The sequence below is a fragment of the Martes martes genome (assembly GCF_963455335.1).
Source record: "Martes martes genome assembly, chromosome: 5".
In the NCBI taxonomy this organism is placed as follows: domain Eukaryota; kingdom Metazoa; phylum Chordata; class Mammalia; order Carnivora; family Mustelidae; genus Martes; species Martes martes.
The window spans coordinates 75354791-75377379 of NC_137892.1; the positions used below are offsets into that span (position 1 = coordinate 75354791).

The window sequence follows — 22589 nt, forward strand, 5'->3', positions numbered from 1 at the left end:
ATAACAAATATTCCAAATTTCTTTACTAATACAGAGATTAAAAAGCAAAAAGTCAAAGTCCCCTCTAATCACATCACATTGCTAGAACTACAGAAAACGCCTACATTTTCCAGAAATTTCCTATCCATATATAAATATATATCTAATAAATGGGATATATAATATATAGCGCATGAGATACATATTAGTAATAAAAACTATGATTTGGGGGGAGAATTAAAGGGAACAAGTAGCAATACTGATTATTGTGTTTATGACATAACTTTTGTTTAAATTCAGAATAAAAGAGCATATTGTACTTTTGGAGAGATATGCCAAGATCAACACAAGGTTCAGGGTAGTGATAAATACACAGTATAAGAACAAAATGTTATTTAAAACAAATTTACCTACCTGTAAACCATTTCATTAGGAGCTGAGTCATCAAAGGCATAATCAAAACGAAATGTTTGGTTTTCTAGGTACCTTGTTAAATCTACTTTTTGTTTTGGTTCATGTACCATCACAACATCTTTACTAGGGATTGTGATTACATCAAGATCTTTCATTTGAGTTTCTAAAAGAATAAATGAAAATCAATGCCCAGTAATTTTCATAGCATTTGGATGTAATAATTTTTTCAAAGTGATAAAAATTTTAATAGAAGTATTAATTTCTATAAATATAAATATTTCATAAATATGCCATTCAAGAAGACATATTTGAACAACCAAGTAAAAAAATTATCAAAATTTCTGTAAAGCAAGAACCAGAAATGGCAATGATTCATAGAGCAGTAACAAATCAGCAAATCTAACAAAGAAATCTGCATAATGATTATGTAACAAATAAAATGATTTATATTTAACTCTTCCAAACTAATTTAATTTCTGCTATCATTAAAATAAATACCAACTGGACAAAATCAACCTCTTATTAAGAGTTCAAAAAGCATCATACCTTTTTTATTGAGTGGTCGTTTTCTTACACAAACGCATATTCTATGTTCATCAATCTAGAAATAAAGTATTTTGTTTCAATATTTATCGTGTTATATGAAACTGAAAGGCCAGTTATGCAATATTTTCTATAGACATTTTAGAAATTTATGCGTATCATAAATAGGATAAATAAGCTTAAAAATCAAATTAGTATGTATGAATTTTAATAGTTCAAAGACAATGATTTCTAAAATTCTGAGCATAACTGAAAATTACTCATTTTCTTATTTGGTAAATAATTAGGAAATAACTTTGTAGAGGGCACTACTGTTCCTATTAGTAGCATAAGGTTCACATTAAGAAGCTGCCTTACTTCCATATACACTGCACATAACAAAAGCAAAATTTCCTACCAAGTGGTGTACTGTGAGGTTGATTAAAGGGAAAGGTGTTGACAAAGATAACTAATAGCAAGAAATGCAATTCTCAGATTATTAGTGAGCAAAATAACTCCCAATAATTTTATAATAGCCAATTCTTACACATAAATATTTTTCATAAAATTTATTCTCTTAATACTTCCCTTTTAATAATAAATATATAACACAGGGATTGGCAAAGCAGGGTCTGTAGACCTAATCCAGCCCACTACCACTTTTATGAAGTTTTACCGAGACAGTTGTACTCATTTGTTCACATACCGTCTATGGCTGCTTTCATAGTACAAAGGCAAAACTGAGTAGTTGTGATGAAGACCATATGGTTCACAAAGCCAAAAATATTTACTATTAGGGGCTTTTAAAAAAAAGTTTGCCAATTACCGTCCTCAGCTATGAATTCAGATGTAGTAGATTAAACACAGGTAGGGGTAAGCAAGGACTACAATATACACAAAAGTGTTATGAAAAACAACTCTCTGAAATCCTAACAATACTTCGGCTTGACACAAATGTATTTTATGTACCCAGGGTATTCTGTACATGCGAGGTCAGATATTATTTTTCTTAAGTATCAATTACTCACAAACTATTCCCTGTCCAAAAAATTCTCATTCTTCAAGAGGAAAGTAGCTGAGTAATAGGAAAGCAGAATACTTTTCAAGCACTAGATTTCTGGTCTAGTATAGTCCTCAATAACCACTAAAAGCTAGACTAACATTTATTTTAAAATATCAAATTAACTAATAGTAAATTTGTATGACAGTGGCATCTATAGGCCAAATCAAAGAGGAAATAGGCTTGGAACTGGGATAAAATTTTCAGTGATGGTCAGAAAGAAGAATGGGTCTTCTGACATCATTCCTTAAACTGTTGTTCTGCTCTACCAAGGACAGAGAGTCTTTGCTTTGAAAAGAACATCTCCGTGGGAAGCATGTCTGATTAACCAAATTATGGGAGATAAGCGTAAGTGTGAATGAATTCTTGATATTCACCTTAAAACATGAGGAATATACACTCATAAAGAAAGAAACTACACAGCTAAATCCAGTATTAAGTGGGCACTGAATATTTTTTTTTAATAGCATAAAAAAATTCCAGAACAATAGTTTACAAAGAATCTTACAGGATCTGCTGTTGTTAATGGTCTATAATCCAAACTTCCTCTAAAGTCTCTGATCATACACATAATTTCATAATTTGGGTTTGTAGCATCAACATCCTATAGGGAGACAAAGAAAATTCACTATTTATTATCATTACAAAAATGGATATTGTTGCATGTTTTTTTTAAAAATTTTATTTATTTATTTGACAGACAGACATCACAAGTAGGTAGAGACAGGCAGAGAGAGAGCAGGGAGAGAGGGGGAAGCAGGCTCCCCACTAAGCATAGAGCCTGATGTGGGGCTCGATCCCAGGACCCTGAAATCATGACCTGAGCCAAAGGCAGAGGCTTAACCCACTGAAGCCACCCGGGGACCCTGCTTCCCCCTCTCTCTCTGCCTGCCTTTCTGCCTACTTGTGATCTCTGTCAAATAAATAAATAAAATCTTTTTAAAAAATAAGTAAATAAAGCCACTCTTGAATTATTTCAAAAGTTCATCTGTTACACATACAACTTGATCAACCTAGAAAATGAATCAAGAGAAAAATAGTGGTCATCATAAAAATCAATAAAGAGCTCTAGAAAAACTGAAATTCTACAAAAATTCATTTAATCAGGTTTTTCTTCGCCACGCTTAATCCAGTGTTCCAGCAAAACAGAAACATGGATTCGTTTATGTTCATTTCCTGTTCTGGTTGATTCTTTTAAAAAATTTAAAAACCTAAGGCACAGTAAAACCACCTCAAGTGGACAGGACTTAAAGGAATCAAAAGACAAGATAATTTTTGAAATCTTTAAAATTCAAATTACTGAATGCTAGAATGTTGTCCGCATTTCACTTTTCTGCTTCAAAGCTGAGAAAATTCAGATTAAGACCCATGTAACAATAGTTAACCGTCTCTCTTAGCCATGAGTAATAAATTATTAAACATTCTAAGAAGCCAGACTTTCTTCCTGCACCATGTACAGATTTGCTATGAATATAAATTTCAAAACTGTTACTGAAACTTACTTTCAATTAACTTTCTTTTAGGAAATAACACCAACTATGTCAATGGAAAAAGTGAATGTAAAGTTAAAATTAAGAGATAACAAAGAGATATGAAAATATTATGAGGTTCCCACAGGAAACACCAGGTGGCATTGGTGCTAAGTATCAGTAGATCTATCTGTATTGTGTTTTACTGATTTCGAAACCCAACTGGCCATCTCAGATCACTTTAAGATATAACCTGATTTATTCAAGTTGAATTTTATACTGGTTTCATAATTCCAAAACACAACATCTTTATGATTAAGGGCATTTGAATATACTTCTAAATAAAGAAATAATCCTCATGTTTTAATAGAGAAACAAGTTCTAAGAATATAATAGATATAATACAAACACACTAGAAATTATACGTAAAGAAACATAATTTCTAATAGGTGAAGACCTATAAAGAGATAAAAGACCAGTCTTCTGTATAATTTTTTCATTGTTAGTAAACAGTTTTGTTACCATCTAAAGGGAACATGAGAGGCACCGCAGAGACACGCTTTTAATATCTAGCATACTGAAACAGAAAGAATCTTCCCTTTCATTGTGATATGCTGAATTTACTAACTATGGAAAAACAATAATAAAATTTATAGTGTAACTGTCTACTTTATAATCAACTACGTTAACTAGATATTCTTCTGAATATATTTTAGATCTTTTTACAAAGTCAGTCTTACTATTCTTGAAAGGTATAATGGCTGCATTAGAATTGTAACACAACAAATTATTATTCAAAATGGAACAAATGTTAGGGCTAACACATCCACTAAAACATGAAAAGCACATGTAGTAAAAGTCTGTTACAGTAAAGTAATTTCAAAGGTTCATATCATTTTTCATTATCAGTTTAGATCTCAACTAAAGGAACTATATTGAAATCTTTAATTGAATGCTTCAACTACTTTCAAATCACTTTCACTGACACCATCTACATCTTCAGTTCATGCATAAACAAAGTGTTTCTGTTACAAACCTGGGCTCTTTTTTCTCTAAGTTCTTGCTGCTGTAGTCTCCTTTTTTCTCGTTTTTCTTGTAATTTTTCTACTTCTTTCACACAATTAGATTTTCTACGTGCTAAAAGAAAAAGATGAGCTGTTGAAGTAGACCTTCTTATTTACAGTACTGTACTTACACACAAAAATGTTATGTATAATTTCACCACATACACCCAAAAAATGGTACACAGTGACAAGGCATGCCTTTAACAATTATGTGAACTTATGAGCTGCTTTAACAAAACCAGGAACAGGACAATATACAGATAGCAGTCAAGAAAAATGACTTTAACATACTGATACATGTCATCTCTTGGTTTACAATCACAGTTGTATGAATTGGAAAGGATCGAGAAGCGTAAAATTCTTCCATAACATCTGTCAAATTATCATCTGAATAGAATTTCAAATTCAAAGTAAGTGGAAAGTTGTTGTAATTTTGTATTTATAAATCTTCTTCAAAATATACATTTCAAAACCCAATTAACAGACTAAACTAACAAGAAAAAACATTTTTCCACAGTGGTAAAATGAAATCTGCAATCAACTTATAATTAGACCCTTTACCATTTGGGGACTTCTAAGGATGACCAAGAGAGAATACATGTATGCCTAGAATGACTGAATCCTTGATACATGATTTACATACAAGGGGGTCCAAATTCCTTTTTTGCAGCTTGAACTGGAGATATATCTGAAACACTACCATTCTGTTGTGCAGAGGAAGACTGCTCAGGAAGCTGACTAGGCCGTGCACGTGCAGAACCAACCACTGCAAGTGAAATGAAATTTTTTAAATTCAGAACAGAAAATCAGTAAAGGTGAACCCTAGTAAAGGAACAGAGATATCTCAAAAGAACTGATACTTATGAGTTGTATACTTATGATACTTATGAGTTCTACTTATGTGGGTAAAAACAGAATATGTAACGATCAATTCTGTTCAATCAACTAACAAGCCAAGAGGTTTTCAAGGTAATGCGTGCAGAGACTTAGACTTCACCAAGCTAATTTTAACTACAAAACTCAATCTGAATAACTTATGCAAAAAAGCAAAGCCAAGGGGCACCTGGGTGGCTCAGTGGGTTAAACCTCTGCCTTCAGCTCAGGTTATGATCTCAGGGTCCTGGGATGGAGCCCTGCATCAGGCTCTCTGCTCAGCGGGGAGCCTGCTTCTCCCACCCCCTGCCTACTTTCTCTCTGTCAGATAAATAAATAAAATCTTTTAAAAAAAAAAGCAAAGCAAAGCCTGACCTTTAATAATCATTTAAAAAATATAAGTGTGCAGGGGCGCCTGAGTGGCTCAGTCAGCTGAGTGGCTGGCTCTTAATTTCAGCTCAGGTCATGATCTCAGGGTCCTGAAATAGAGCCTTGAGTCCAGCTCCATGTTCAGCAGGGAGTCTGCTCAAGGATTCTTTCTCTCTCCCCCCACTCTGCCTCTGCCCACTTGAGCTCTCCCTTTCTCTAAAAAGAATAAATAAATCTTAAAAGGCCCCCCAAAATATACATTTAAGTGTACAAAATAGAAATTTTAAGTTTAAATGCACTGTCATTTTGAAAAATTTATACCATTCTCAAGTACATAAAGGAAAAAAACACTCCTTCAATCCACCCTGTAATTCCAAATCCCGCTCTTTGCTCCTCAAACATGCAAATATTTCCCAATGTATGTTATAAAAGTGAAAAGATAAATATAAAATATAAACACCACATTTTACAAAGCAATATATAGTTTCACAAGATTCAAAGGAAGGATAGTGTTTAAGGTGCAGGACTTTCCCTCCACCTCCAATCTCTCTTCTAATACCTACGCCTGTCCTGTCCCCCCACCCCCACATACAGAGAAACATCACCACCAGAAACATCAATTCTGAATTGCTGAAGGGTAAAAAAGAAATTAACTGTGCTTCACATTTCCTTACTGAAAATACAGGGAAAACATGCAATTAACTATAAATTGTACCTGTTCAATTTTTCTTTAGCTGATTACCAAGTCGTGAATCTTTTGGGAAGACCGTTAGCCAGAAAGTCAGGTAAAATGGGATTAGATTAATAACTCTTGTGAACTCAATCAACTGACTACTGCCCCATTCCTTTCTTTCTCATGATACTCTTCTCAAATCTACAAAGTTATTGGGTAAAGGAGAGTAATCAAAAATTGCATGTAACAGAGTTTCATATTCATCACTTACCTTTATAAATAATTTTTTGTATTACTCACTTTTTTTTCAAGATTTTAATTATTTGAGAAAGAGAGAGAGAGAGTGCGTGAGCCAAGGGAGGGCCAGGGGAGAGAGAGAGAAGCAGGCGGAGAAATAGGTGGAGAAGCAGGCTCCCCACTGAGCAAGGAGCCCAATGTGGGGCTCAATCCCAGGACCCCAGGATCTTGACCTGGGCCGAATACAGAAACTTAACTGACCGAGCTGCCCAGGCACCCCTTTATTCACTATATTAGGAAATCAAGAAGATACCAATCTTCAAATTAGCCATATAAAGTTTAAATCAATAGTAATGTCAATGGTAATATTCACTTTTGATTTACCTTGTTGGGGCCATACTAGAAAGTTAATAGACAAAATTAATAGAAAAAGGTTTACCTCTGTTATCTCTTGGAGGAGGGTCATTCTTAATAGAAGCCACAGTCCGTCGATTCTGTAAGAGAAAAATAAAAACGTTCATTCTACTTTCTCTCTTTACTCCTATTTATAACTTGGGCTTCCTTTAATTAAACAAAAATAGGTGAACATAATATAAAACTAAATAGAAAAAAACTATAAATAATCTTCTAATAATTACTACTAATGCCATTAGTATTCAAGTTTGTTTATGTGAGTATTACCCACCACCTCTCCAGAAAATGCAATATTCCAGAATTAGCACGAGGCAGGTACTGCTCATATTAAGTCATTCAAGCTTCAAACCAACCCTATCGGGTCATTACTATTATTATTCTGGTTTCATAGATGAGAAAACTGAAGCAAAGAGAAGTTATTTCAGTAAAGGGCATAGTTTTAGCCACCATTTTAAAACCATGTAATACATTTCAAAGGTAGGTATTACATTTCATCTCTGGATGTCAGAGTAATCAATAAAATATTGGCTTTAGACAACCTACTGTCTAGTATTAAACTTAAACATCAAAATACCATGATATGTTATCATTTCTACTGAAAGACTTCCTTAGACTTTCAAAGTCTTCGAACTGCAAAGTCTAGGGCAGTAAATTTTTGATCCTATCCTTTATTTACCAAGAGTTCATTTTATTCAACTGAAAAAAGGTATCAAATAATGGCTCTCAACATGAGAGAGAACATTTGTACATTTAAATCAAATGGGTACTATTAAAAGAATATTGATACAAGGGCCTCACTTTAGAGAAAACAAAACTGAACTGCTAGGAGTGGGCAAGGCATCAATATTTTGAAAAGTTCTCTAAGTGATTTTAATGCACAGCAAAGGTTGTTTTTTGTTTTTTTAAGATTTTTTGTTTATTTGAGAGAGAGAGAGAATGAGAGAGAAAGAGAGCATGAGAAGGGGGGAGGGTCAGAGGGAGAAGCAGACTCCCCACGAAGCAGGGAGCCCGATGCAGGACTCGATCCCAGGACTCCGGGATCCTCACCTGAGCCAAAGGCAGACGCTCAACCAACTGAGTCCCCCAGGCACCCCACACCAAAGGTTGTTAATGACATACAAAGAAAGATGATCTATAAAGATCCTTCAAGGCTGTGAAGCCAAATACGAAAAACAATCCATCTACAAGTCATAACTAATGACGTCTAAGCAGTGACATTCAATGTGCTGAATTAAATGAATTGAAAATCTGCCTTATGTTCTCATGTATAATTTAAAAAGTAGAATGTTTTGCTGATATCGTTAAGCTTCTATCATACGTTATCTGGATGCTGATGTAGTCTTCCCTGTAAGATACCAAGTTTTTCTAGGGTTAAAGTCATGTCATTCATCTTTGTGTGTGATAAAATCAACAATGTAGAAAAATTAATAAATGCTTGAACTAAACACACAGAACTGCAGATTCAACAACTGTGAGCAACTACCTGGTTTTGAAAGAGCTGCACGTAAATACACAATTTTAATAGTGAGAAATTTCAACAGGAGGGAAGAGGAATTATCTTTTAAAGTAATAAAAAGGGCATGGCTTTTATTTTTATAAAGGTAAAACTGTTAGGGTATATAGCATGGTCTTAAAGTTTGTCTTCACAGAAAACACAGAAGTAGTTAAACTGTACGCTATCATTTCCCATCTTTCTCTAATAAACATAAACAGCAGAATTACTATTTCCAAAGACTACTGGAGTGGGAAATTATGAAGAATAATAAACTTTCTTTCTTTATCTAAATCATATGTAGTCACTTAACAAACACTGACAAATGGTTTTGACATCCCTATCTCCTGGGGAGCTATTAGTCTTAGGAAAAATCCTAATCAGGGAAGAATTTCTAGGATTTTACTTAGTAAGTATTGTTACCTGTGAACTGGACAACCTCAATCCTTCAAAGAATGTATGCATAAATATGACATATAGATGGCAAAAAGAATTACAGTTTTATTTTTTTTAAAAAGCAAACTAAGGGGCGCCTGGGTGGCTCAGTGGGTTAAAGCCTCTGCCTTCGGCTCGGGTCATGATCCCAGGGTCCTGGGATCGAGCCCCACATCGGGCTCTCTGCTCAGCAGGAAGCCTGCTTTCTCCTCTCTCTGCCTGCCTCTCTGCCTACTTGTGATCTCTGTCAAATAAATAAATAAAATCTTAAAAAAGAAAAAAGCAAACTAATATTTAAAATAAACTCTTAACAGCCTTTTAATTTTAAACCAGAAATACATACACACACACGCACATACACCCTATACACCTCTACTCTAAATGTTCCTTACTAACCTTTACAATTTTATTTACTTTGGCTGAAGATGTTGGAGGTGGAGGTGTTTCTGGACTGGGTTCAATTTCTTCATCAGGTACAAGATCAGGGTTAAGTGAAAAGATGCTCTCAAGGTCAATCTGTTTTAAAAAATGCATGTATCTTTAAAGTAAATCTTGACAATTAACCTTTTAAATTACAAATTTACACAGAGAGAATGATTGTTAAATGATTTGTCTCATGAAAAGTACTGAAAACAAAATTATCTACAATTACAGCCCACATATTAAGACAGCTATTAAGACTGCATTTTATGGTCTTGATAATATGTCCCATCACTTACAATGTACAGGAAGAATCTACCTTTCTTTGAAATGTTTTAATCATGTGAAAGTTTTTCTAGAAATGATAAAGAATACATGCACTATATAAAAAAGTATACACTTTACAGTTTATTTTATATTTGGAACCTTGACTGCAGGACTAGAAATAAAATTTAGCTCAGTGATAGGCGTACCTAGATCAGTCAGTGGAGCATGCGTCTCTTTATCTTGGGCTTATGGGTTTGAGCCCCATGCTGGGTATAGAGATTACTTAAAAATGAAATCTTAAAAAAAAAATTTAGTGATCATACCTCTTTGCCTTTTGTATCTCCATTTTCTATCCATTCAACAGTTACACTTTCATTATCTTCATTTAAAGACGTTACCATTGCTTGATGTATTCGGCCTAAGTGGGAATAAAACATACATTTTAATCCATAAATTATAGTATTCCTAAACAATGCCAAATACAATTTTATAACTTAAAAACTTCTGAAAAACTATGATACTAATTTTCTTACAAGGGATTTCCAGACTCACAACTAGGGAATGACCTTTGTCCATGCAATCATTAATCAATGTGCTGTCGAGACCAGAACTCAAGAAATTGAATAAACTGTAAGTGTATTTTCAACAAACATGAAAAATGGTTACACGATGGCAGAGAATGGCTGAAATTTTATGCCATTATATAGTTCTAATCATTACAAAGTTTCCTTACTATGAGATGAACTGACTGTAGAACAAAAATTCAAAAATCAAATTTTTACACTGAAACGCTTCTTATGTAAAAATCACTATCAGAGCGCCCGGGTGGCTCAGCGGGTTAAGCTTCTGCCTTTGGCTCAGGTCATGATCTCAGGGTCCTGTATCAAGCCCCGCATCAGGCTCTCTGCTAGGCGGGGAGCCTGCTTCCCCTCTCTCTCTGCCTGCCTCTCTGCCTACTTGTGATATCTCTCTCTCTCTCTCTCTCTCTCTCTCTCTGACAAATAAATAAATAAATAATCTTTTAAAATCACTATCATATATTATAGAAATTCACATTATTTTTATTAGATTGAGAAAAGTATTCTAAGTCCAAAAAGGCTGGGAAATGTAATCTAACATCTATACCTTACTTTCTCTGGCAGCTCTAGTACTTCCTATCTGTAGAGAAAGGACATTACATCTAATGTATTAACTTGTTTTCCCTCTTAAAACAGACTGTGGATGTTATTAATAACAACAGAACTAAGTAATTATTTTTACTTATTACAGAATATTCCATTATGTTTATTACAATTTACTTCATACCTACTGGTGGTCACTTAGGCTATGTGCAATTTTTTGCTATTATAAACACTGCAATGAATACTACTGTACATGTGTCATTATACATTTGTCAGATTATTTCCTTGGAAAAAATTCCTAGAAGCAGATTGATAAGTTTTGAAGCGTTTGTGTACTTTTTACTAACTTGTTTTCATCTTACCCACCCACTCATTAATTAAAGAAGGATAAAAACTATTTGTTATAGATCTGCATCTTCATGTTATTTAATAAAATGCTGAACATATGGAATTTTCACATGTATTTGCTGAATGAAATCCTTGGGACATCAATACTTTACCTTTAGTTTATACCTCTTTGACTACCTTAAAACAAACAAACGAACAAACAAACCACAAATCCAGATATATGGTATATAAAACAAACAATGTTACTGTAATAATAAGGCACTTACTGAGATAAATGGACATTAGAGAGCTGGGTGTTGAGGGTAGAAAAGAAGTAACCTAGGAAATACTTGGGAAGATTCAAGGGAGAGGCTTATAAAAAGGGGAAATTGGGTAATATATTCACTGCAATTTAATATGGACAAAAATTAGGTAAACAGCCAGAAGAAGTGGTATGTGTCAGTCAGGTCCATCAGGAAGCAGACATTGAGACAGGTGGATAAGAGTTTTACTGTGAAAGATAAAGATAAAGGACTAGACATGGAAAACTTTCAGACTGTGATATAGATCTGAAACCTGTGAAGGAAAGGGTACATAAAATAGGACTGAGCAGAGAGAGCCTCAGACCCTGACACAGATCTGACAAAGTGCTAGCCAACCCAGCAGGGAGATCCAAAGCAAAGACTGCCCATTAAAACAGTCCCACACTGGGCCAAAATGGAAATACCCTAGTACCCACACCATGCTCAGTCACTGGCTGGAGGTTTCCCAGGAAACACAAGGCCTCAGCACAAAATCTAAGGAGCCTAAAGCTATTAATACCTAGAGGCTATGAACTATAATGCACTCCCTGGAGCTGAAGGAATGGTAAGTTCCTTAAAGGGAGATCCAAGCAGGTATCTACATAGATGGCTGCAACAGGATATGAAAAAAAAGAGAGACGGAGTTTAACTGTAGAAGTAAAGAGTGGACCCCAGAGAGCCATGAGTTGCCCTGATGATGGCCATTACAATCTAGGAGGAGCTACCACTGCTATAACAAACCTCACATTTATCACCGTCTCCACAACGTGAGTAGTGAGGCTAAGAACATCAGCTACTGTTTCCCAAACCTACCACCCCTGACAGCCTCAAAATAGCAATACCCACTAGCAGGAACAAGATGACTGCAGAAAAGGTTTTGGGAAAAATAGAGTATTTTAATTTAAGACACTGATAGGATTTTATCAATAGCAAATGACTCCAAAGAAGATGTACTTAAACACTAGACTACCACAAAGAATAACTTTTGGCAAGAAATGGAAAGGCTGTAGTTGAGGTTCCTGAAGAGGAGAGATAAGGGATCTCCATGCCCAACAGAATTGCCACAATAATGAGAATGAGGGAAAGCATATAATGTTGCAAAAGCAAGACCAACACCACATTCCTACTGGTAAGCATCTACTACAATATTCCAACTTCCCTTGGGGAGTAGACTACAAGACCTATCTCACAGGGACCTTAATCTCCAAAGATAGCCTAGAGACATGAGTAACAAAGAGGATAAAGAAAATCAAGATTTTCTTTTTCAAAACCCATTCTCAGCAAACCTCAACAGTGGTACCTCCAGAAGTTCAATTACCAGTAGAAGACACCCAGAAAACCTTAAGCCACATGTTAGCAAAGTCAAAAGCAGCTGCTCCATTAAGGTTCCTCAAAAAGATGAAAACAGAGCTACCCTATGATCTAGCAATCGCACTACTGGGTATTTACTTTAAAGATACAAATGCAGTGATCCAAAGGGGCACGTGCACCCGAATGTTTATAGCAGCAGTGTCCACAATTATAGCCAAACTATGGAAAGAACCTAGGCGTCCATCAACAAATAAATGGATAAAGAAGATGTGGCATAAATACACAATGGAATACTCTACAGCCATCAAAAGCCCCGAAATCTTGTCATTTGCAACTATGTGGATGGAACTAGAGAGTATCGTGCTAAGCGAAATAAGTCAATCAGAGAAAGACAATCATCATATGATCTCTCTGATATGATGAATTTGAGAGGCAGGGCAGGGGGTTGTAGGGAGAAGGGAGGGGAAAAAATGAAACAGGATGAAACAGGGCAGGGAGACAAACCATAAGAGACTCTTAATCCCAGGAAACATCCTGAGGATGGACACTGGGGAGGGTACAGGCTATGGTGAGTGCTGTGAATTGTGTAAGACTGATTACCCCTGAAGCAAATAATACATTATATGTTAATTAAAAAACAAAACAAAACTCTAGAGGTTTAGAAAGGTGGACCTGAGAAAATGTTGGCTTATCTCTACCATGGTCCAGTTTACTCAGCCAAAAGGAAGGAAAAAATATGAAATTCCAGTAACAAGAAATGAATAAAGATCAGAGCTGAATGAATGAATCAAGTTTTAAATGTTTGCTTTTTTCTGTCAGTGGATGAGATAACCAGAAATACCTACAGTATGAGGTTTTGATTATTTTTATCAAAAGCTGTCTCTAAAAATTAAGTTTCAAGTCTAACTTTACCCAATATGCCTTTAAGTTTTTTTTAAATTGTTTTTTATACAGTTCAAGTGAGATACTCAAATTTCTCATTTTTAATTATAATAAAAAATAATTTTTTCCAAAGCATCCCATTTCTCTGGTTTGAGAAAATTCTGTATTCCAACTTCACTAATTCATTGCCCTTTGACTCTCTGATTCTCCCTTTACTTTATTGTAAATTACATCATATACATTTCTACATTAAAAAGGGGGGGGGCCTGGGCGGCTCAGTGGGTTGAGCCTCTGCCTTTGGCTCAGGTCATGATCTCAGGGTCCTGGGATCAAGCCCCACATCAGGCTCTCTGCTCAGCAGGGAGCCTGCTTCCCCCTCTCTCCACCTGCCTCTCTGCCTGCTTGTGATCTCTCTCCGTCAAATAAATAAATAAAATATTAAAAAAAAAAAAAAAGACAGAGGGAGAGCATACACTTGTGTATCCAGCACCAGCCAAGTTAAGAAACAATACCTCTGAGAGGCACCTGGCTGATTCAGCTGGTAGAGCATGCGACTCCTGATTTTGGGGTTGTGGGTTCAAGCCCCACGTTAGGTGTAGAGATCACTTAAAAATAAAGTTTTTTAAAAAGAAAGAAACATACAGTACCTTGGAAACTCCATGTGCCACCCTCCCTAAGTGAATCTCCCTCTCTTTTTTCAATTTTTAAAAACATTTTTTACCGTATTTCCTCTCCCTCTCTTTTTCCCCACCACCACGAGTAACCAGTATTCTATATATTTGAGATAATCATACTGTAGCTTTTCTTTATAGTTTTGCCACCTACAAATGTAAGACTCATAATATACCTGAACAACCTGGCTATTTTTAAACTGTGTAAATGGACTGACACTACTTTAATATACTCATTTCTGTTGTGCAAAACTACTTTCCCCAAGATTCATTCAAGTTGTTGTAAATAAGTGCAGTTCACTTATTTTCACTATATAGGAATATGCCAAAACTTAAACTACTCTGTTGATGGACATGTGTTTTCATGTTTTTACTACTAGAAACAATGGTGCTGGGGTGCCTACATGGCTCAGTTGGTTAAGTGTCTCCATTTAGCTCAGGTCATGATCCCAGGGTCCTGAGATCAAGCTCCACATCAGGCTCCCTGCTCAGCAGAGAGCCTGCTTCTTCCTCTCCCTCTCCCTGCTGCTCTGCTTACTTATGCCCACACCTCTCAGTCAAATAAATAAATATCTTAAAAAAGCAAGACAGAAAAATGGTGCTATAGGCATCCTTATACATGCGTACTGATAAAAATACGCAAGAATTTCTCCAGGATGTGTAAGAAATATAGAGTACATAGGTCTGTAACTTTTCTGTTAGTGCCACGTTTTCCAGAGTGGACAGACCTATAATGATTCGTATCCTACTAACAATTACTTCACATCCACATGGTACTTAGTATTCGTCAGATTTAATGTATCATACTGTGGTTCTAATTTCTCTGAATTAATAAGGCTGTGCCTATTTCTGTGTCTGCTGGCCATGTGGGCCTTTTGACTGTTTTCTTCTTTCACTTCTTTGAAGAAATTCTCCATATATTCTTGGTACTAATCTCCTGTTACATGTGTCGCAAATATTTTCTCTAAATTTGGGGCCTATCTTTCCACTTTATGATGTCTTTTGATGAATTTCAATGTATTAACTTTCATGTAGTCAAATATCTATGTCTCAATTACAGCTTTTTATGCCCTCAAGTTCTTCCTGACACTCAGGTCATTACAACAGGTTCTGACATTTTCTTCTAAAGTTTTACAAAGTCCTAGGGTGCCTGGGTGGCTCAGTAGGCTTAGTCTCTGACTCTTGATTTCCACTCAGGTCATGATCTCAGGGTGGTGAGATCGAGCCCTAAGAGCTCTGTCCTCAGCAGGGAGTTTACAGGAGATTCTCTAGTTCTCCCTCTCCTTCTACCCCTCCCCCCTGCTCACACATGTAAGCTCATTCTTTCTCTCTCAAATAAGTAAATATTTTTAAAAACTAGACTTTACAAAGTCTTTCATATTCAAGACTGCAACCCACTGTCATTTTGGTTTTTGTGCATGGTAACACAATTCCCACTTCCCCCGCCTCCCACCATGAAAAACAAATCCAGTGCAATTTCCTAAAAGGTCCTTCCTTCTCTCCTAACTGCACTATGACCTGTCAAATTTCAAGCACACATGCATCAGCCTATTTTTTTTATCCTTGAGCCAAAATTACACTGTCTTATATTATACCTTTGCAGTAAGTCTTCTAGCTGGTAAAAGAAGCTTTCCCACCTATTTGTTCTTTAAGAGGTTCTTTGATCTTCTTAGCCATTTGCATGTCTGTATAAATTATAGAACCCTCTTGTCAAGTTCCAAAAATCAAATAAATAATTTTTTTAAAAACCCTGTTAGGAATCTAGTTGGAACAGCATTAAATATTTTGTCCTAGATTTTTTACATCATTGACCAAGAGTAATATTTGCCAGCAGTTTTCCTTTCTCATATCAACCTTATTCTGGAATAGTGTAAAGTTAGAATTATTTAAACCTTGAGCATCTGGCATGCATTGGTTAAAATCATCTTGGCTTAGACTTTTATTTGTGAAAAGATTCAATTCTCTTAGCAATTATATTATTATTATTATTATAGTTTTCTATTCATGACTGTTTTGATAATTCTGGTTTTTTCTTGGAAATTTATTTAAGTTTTCACATTTTGGGCATAAAGTTGTTCATAATTATGCTGAATGCCTGTAGCATTTGTAACCATGATCACTTTCTCATTTTTAATTTTTCAACCTTTTTTTCACAAACCTTGTATCAGATTTGTCAATTTTGTCTTTTCCAAGATCAACACTTGCCTTTGTTGAGCCCTTTGTTATTAAACACTTAATTACTGCTCTTATCATTATTCTTTCCTTTTACTTTGGGCATATTTTGCTGGGACTTTTTTTCTCAAATTCCTCAGACAGATGCTTAGCTTATTCATCTTTATTCCTTATCTTCCTGATAAGCAGCTAAAGCTACACTTTTCTAAGAATTGCTTTAGCAGCATCTCACACATTTTTATATTCGGTATTTTTGTTATTGTTGAGTTGGAACTATTTCCTAATTTTATGAATCTCTGACTCATGACTCACCTGAGTTTTTGAAATTCCAAACACATGGAAGTTTTCTAGGTATCCTGTTATGATTTCTAAAGATGAAGCACCTGACTAGTGAGAACACCTAAAGTTACAAATAACTGGTATGACTTCCCCGCTGTACAGTGGCTTAGTTCAGCCCTGTATATATCTACCTCAATCATATTGGACTGCCTCCTTTGGAGGAAAATTTTCTATAAACCTAGCTCCAAGAAGCTCCTCTTTAAAGCCACACCAGTCTTTATCTTCGAACAGTGAACTTGACTAATGGTGTGTGTGTATTTTTTTTTAGTGTCCCCATCTTCCTACAGGAATTAAACTTTTGCTATCATTGCTTGAAAAGCTCCACCATCCCTTAGTATTTCTGATCTGTTTCTGCTCCACTATGATACCTTGTTCCTGAGCTCAGCTATGTCTTTTGGTTTTTTCTTATGTAGCTGGGGCAGAAAGATGGTAATACATAAACTTCATTGTACTATTTTTGATGAGTTGACCCAATCCATCTTTAATTCTATACACTGCATTCATAAAAAATGGGAGTCAGATTTGAAAACTGTTCACATAATCGTATAAAATTGCTATTATTTAAATTATGACCGTTACAGGGGCGTCCGGGTGGCTCAGTGGGTTAAGCCTCTGCCTTCGGCTCGGGTCATGATCTCAGGGTCCCAGGATAGGGCCCTGCATTGGGCTTTCTGCTCTGCGGGGAGCCTGCTTCCCCCTCTCTCTGCCTGCCTCCCTGCCTACCTGTGATATCTCTCTGTCAAATAAATAAATAAAATCTTTAAAAAAAAATTTATGACTGTTAACAATCTCAAAACTCAAGAGATTTAGAAGTTTTCAGCTTTATTTCAACTACTTGTAAAGATAAGTTACAGTGTAGACAATGTAATCTTTGAAAGGGAAGTAAAAAAAATTACTTGGAAAGTTTTGGAAGTACAGGCAAATCTGCAGAATCTCCCTCTCTCCATTTTCCTGTAGGACATCTCTTTTTTTTTTTTTTTTTTTTTTAAAGATTTTATTCTTGTGGCACCTGGGTGGCTCAGTCACAAAGCGTTTGCCTTCGGCTCAGGTCATGATCCCGGGGTCCTGGGATAGAGCCCCATGTCAGGCTCCCTGCTCAGCGGGAAGCCTGCTTCTCCCTCTCCCACTCCCTTGCTTGTGTTCCCTTTCTCGCTGTGTCTCTCTGTCAAATAAATAAAGTCTTTTTTTTTTAAGATTTTATAATAAAATCTTTTTTTTAGGATTTTATAGTAAAATCTTTTTTAAAGATTTTATAGTAAAATCTTTTTTTAAAAATGTTATAGTAAAATCTTTTTTTAAAAAGATTTAAAAAAAAAGAAATGCTGAGTATCAAAATGCTTTAAGACGTAGGCACAGGATGATGCTTGCATCATTCTCACTGTGAGCCATTTCCTGACACTGTGTGTTCATCCTGAAAGCGTTTCCAGTCTCTCATATTTACTTTGTCCTTCTTTTGCTCAGTGTTGAATGACTCCCAAGATATTTAAGAAAATGTTGAAAAAAACCCACTGAGGATAGGCAAAATGCAATTATAGTGAAAGCAAAGATTTTACCGCATATAAAACTGACTTGTTACCCTTATTTCTTATTTGTTAAACATGATAGCTTACTTACGTGTAGGTAATTTCATAGTGTCAGTTACATTTATGAAATAGGTTTTAGGGAATTTGGTCAAAGATGAACACAGTGGTTTTTCCCACTTAAAACAAAGGCAAATGGGCTGCCACCCAGTATTTTCACATACAACATCTGATTTAAGAACAAATTACTGACCTTAAATGGGAGATGACTGTCTATGTTTAAAAACAGGATCCTCATAGGTCTCTGCTGAGAACTAACAGACTTTTAAATATAATGAAAACATGATAAATACAAATGAAATTAAATCATATGATAACCAAAAAAAAAAAAAAAGCACACGGTCTATATTCGACCATTTTTTAAAATTTCATTTATTTATTTGAGAGAGAGAGGGAACACACATGAGTTGGGGGGGTACAGAAGGGACAGAGGGAGAGGGAGAAGCAGACTTCCCGCTGAGTGGGGAGCCTGATGTGGGGTTCGATCCTAGGATCCTGGGATATGACCTGAGAGCCAAAAGCAGGCACTTAACTGACTGAACAAGCCAGGCACCTCTATATTTGACCATTTTTAACCAAAAAAGTGGAATTTCATATGGTTCAACACAAGAGAAACACACATTTCACCCCGAATTTAGATGTCAGGATAATTTACAAAACTACTAACTACTATTTATACGAATATAAATATATGAAATATTTTGAAAATATATTTGAAAACATAACCTTAACTTCAAAGCCATTTTATGTTTAGTTCATTTTAAGAAATATCTTTGCATCATTTAAGTCTCAACTTTTTGTCCAAGGAAATCAAAGAAAAAAATAGTTCAGATCTCAACTTTTTAATATATTAGTAAATATTAAGACAAACTATGTTTTTAAATGATGGAATAGAAAACAAACACCTGAATTTAAGCAACCTTTTGCCCCAATAACAAAAATAATATATAGAATCTACAAATTTCAGGCCTTTCTAATGTTTAAAATTAGGGTGGTTACTTAAGATTGCTATAAAATCTCATATTTATTGAGCTGTCAAAAACAAGTCTTACATGTTGACAATTGGCTTTTGGTCTCTGAAAACAGGATCCTATTATATGTTTCTTAGTTCACAGCTGAATTCACAGCAGCTGTGAGGCTTAGAAACGCCAGCAACCAATTAGGCTGGCATAAACCTTGTCTAGCATATAAAGTATAATTTGGTTGCAAATGCAGAAGACAACAGCCAAAATAAAACAGTCAAGAATACTAATAAAATATCATTACAAGCATCTAAAAGACTTAATTTTAAAATGATAACAAATATATGTATTTTATTTAAAGGATACAGTGGTAGAACATTAGGAAAAACATGAAAATGCAATAATTATTTTCAGACCCACTCCGTTTTTAAAAAGGTTGCAGCTGTTTCTAGCATACCTAGGACTGCAAACTCCATGTTTTTTCTAATTACCCTAATCATAGAGTTGAGGATACATGTGGCAAGTCTTCCCCCAAAAGTAAACATTTTTTTATCAGTTCCTTTTGAGCTGTTTCTATGAAATCTTCTTTCCAAGCTTCTAAATAGTAAGACCTTAATTACACTTTCAAAACTGAAACATGTAAGAAAAAATACAACTAAAATGATCAGTGAAAATAAAACCTCAATTATAAAATTGTTTATTATGGCAATTTTCAAACCCTTTGAAGTTGTTAAAATATGCTTTTGTTTAAAGTTTTAAATTTAGAGGTGCCGGGGTGGCTCAGTCAGTTAAGCATCTGCCTTCAACTCAGGTCATGATCCCAACGTCCCAGAATCAAGCTCCACATTAGGCACCCCACTTAGCGAGGAGTCTGCTTCTCCCTCTCCCACTGTGCTCTCTTTCTCTCCAATAAATAAATTAACTAAAATAAAATAAAATAAGAAAGTTTCATAAAATTTTAAAATGACAAAAATGCTTTTTATAAATATCATTAACTAAAAATATTATTTAAAAATATTTTACACAAACTCTGAAAACCCTAGTAGTCACTAATCATTCATGTATAAATAGCCATGTAATGGAAACTAACACAAAAATCTAGCTTATATGCTAACTTAAATACATGGTACTCTGGTGTATCTCTTCTTAATAAAACCTCTAGTAAATTTCTCAATTTTCAATCAGAATACCACTGCATAATTTGATAGGCTCCTTCATCTTGACTTAAAAAAAAAAAAAAAAGGTAATCAGGGGGCACCAGACTGGCTCAGTCAGTAGAACATGTGTCCCTTGATCTTGGGGTCATAAGTTAAAAAGACCCAACTTGGGGCTTACTTAAAAAAAAAAAAAAATGGTAACAAACTCTAATACTCTCCTTTTATACCTTTGCAGGCAGAGACAAAGAGGACAAGCTATCATAAATATCCATTCTCAAAATAAAGAAATACTACTCTGAATTATGAAATCACACATTCAGAACAAATACTTGGCATAATTTTTCCAGAGGGTGAGTAAAATACACATGCATAGTCCAAATAGGTGGTTAACAGACATCTGAGAGGAGCACTTCCAACTCAGTTCCTACCAGAAAAGAATCCTGATAAATCATCTTAAAACACACTGACCTCAAAACTTTGGTGATTTAAATCATGTGACTGATTAAAATAACAGAGCTCTCATTTTTCTGAAATAAATCTGGTATATTGATTCCAGTAAAATAAATCAATTATACATTTAGTTACAGAAACCAAGTGCCAGTGTAGAATGCAAATTCAAAATTTTGAGGGCATTTTCCAAGTGGAGTCAAAGCAAAGCTTGTTATATTAACATTCATTGTCTTGGAGAGATTTGTTTTCCAGCTGTCCTTTAAAACAGGTACAATTCCTTTTTGTCAACCTACTAAAATTTAGACTATAAAAGGATTCTAAGTCAAGAACATGAAAAAAACCCCACCACTTTACCAAGTTTACAGTACAATTTTCTGGTATTTTAACAATGAAACAGGGAAAAGTTGGAAAAATAGAGACCGCCAAAATGCAGCTTTAAAATAGACTAGGGGGAGGGGAGTGTGGGTGGGTCAGTGGGTTAAGCCTCTGCCTTGGGCTCAGGTCATGATCTCAGGATCCTGGGATCCAGGCCTGCATTGGGCTCTCTATTCAGCCGGGAGTCGGCTTCCCCCTCTCTCTCTGCCTGCCTCTCTGCCTACTTGTGATCTCTCTCTCTGTGTCAAATAAATATATAAAATCTTAAGGAAAAAAAAAAAAAGACTAGGGGGTTCTGGCTCAGCTGCTTAAGCCTCAACTCTTCATATCAGATCAGGTCATGATCTCAAGATCTTTAGATGAAACCTGTGATGGAGGGGTCCACACTCAGTGGAGGATCTGTCCTTCCATGCCCCACCCCCATACTTGTTCTCAATCTCTCAATAAATAAATCTTCAATAAAACAAAATAAAAGTCTAAATAATGACAACCAAAGGACACACTAAAAGCATTATTTAGAAATTAAAAAATTGTTACTATTCAGTAATATTTATACATCCTTTCTTATTTTGCCAACTACCTCAAAGCAGTTTGTAATTTATTATTTATATTCTCTCCAACAGTAAATGTCATTCTGTTCCTACATGCCCCTAACCAGTAAATAAGGACAGAAAAGAATGTGGTCATTTGTCAGAGATGATTACAGCAGATTCAGCAGAAGTCAAATTCCCAAATTCTGATACCCAGGTTTTGTTAACTAATCTAAGCTGTGATGAAAAGAATCCTTAATGAGGACTACGTAAGCGTCACACCTTCTTCAACAGCTTTGAGGGAACAAGGAGCCATTAGAGAAGAACACAAATAATGCCTCAGCTGACACTGGTAACAGTGCTGTTGCTGTTTAGTACATCCCTAGGGAATGTGACTTTGCCAAACATAGAGACCTTTTTGTTTTGGTTTATCACATTTTAAGATGTTACTATTATAACTAAGTTAAAAAGCTCTAGCATTTCTCTTCTTAGACTTTAAAAGCACAAAGCTGGAATTTTAATGAAGAAAATACAACTTAAAATACGGGACAAATTTCATATTGTACACAAATCACAAATTTTCAGATTCTCATCTCATCTATCCATTGTTTTGAAGAGGGATATGAAAATCAAATACTGTTCAGTTTCTCCAGGGCGACAGGAAAATATTGGATCTTGTTGGGGTGTTTGTGACGAATGAACCACACTATACACTAACAATC

General features: G+C 35.2%; 1 protein-coding gene across 3 annotated transcripts in view; it reads right to left on the reverse strand.

Moving 5' to 3' along the window:
* Positions 1-22589, reverse strand: part of KIF2A (kinesin family member 2A) — a 75784-nt gene that overhangs the window by 23245 nt on the left and 29950 nt on the right. For 2 of the 3 annotated variants that reach the window (XM_080803395.1, XM_080803396.1), the window contains exons 2-9: positions 10012-10106; positions 9398-9517; positions 7100-7154; positions 5152-5274; positions 4481-4581; positions 2484-2579; positions 940-994; positions 394-556 (exon numbers count right to left, since the gene is read on the reverse strand). In XM_080803395.1, the coding sequence (XP_080659521.1) occupies positions 394-556; positions 940-994; positions 2484-2579; positions 4481-4581; positions 5152-5274; positions 7100-7154; positions 9398-9517; positions 10012-10106 (808 nt within the window). The remainder of the gene's footprint in view (positions 1-393; positions 557-939; positions 995-2483; positions 2580-4480; positions 4582-5151; positions 5275-7099; positions 7155-9397; positions 9518-10011; positions 10107-22589) is intronic. The other variant, XM_080803397.1, reaches the window with a different exon arrangement.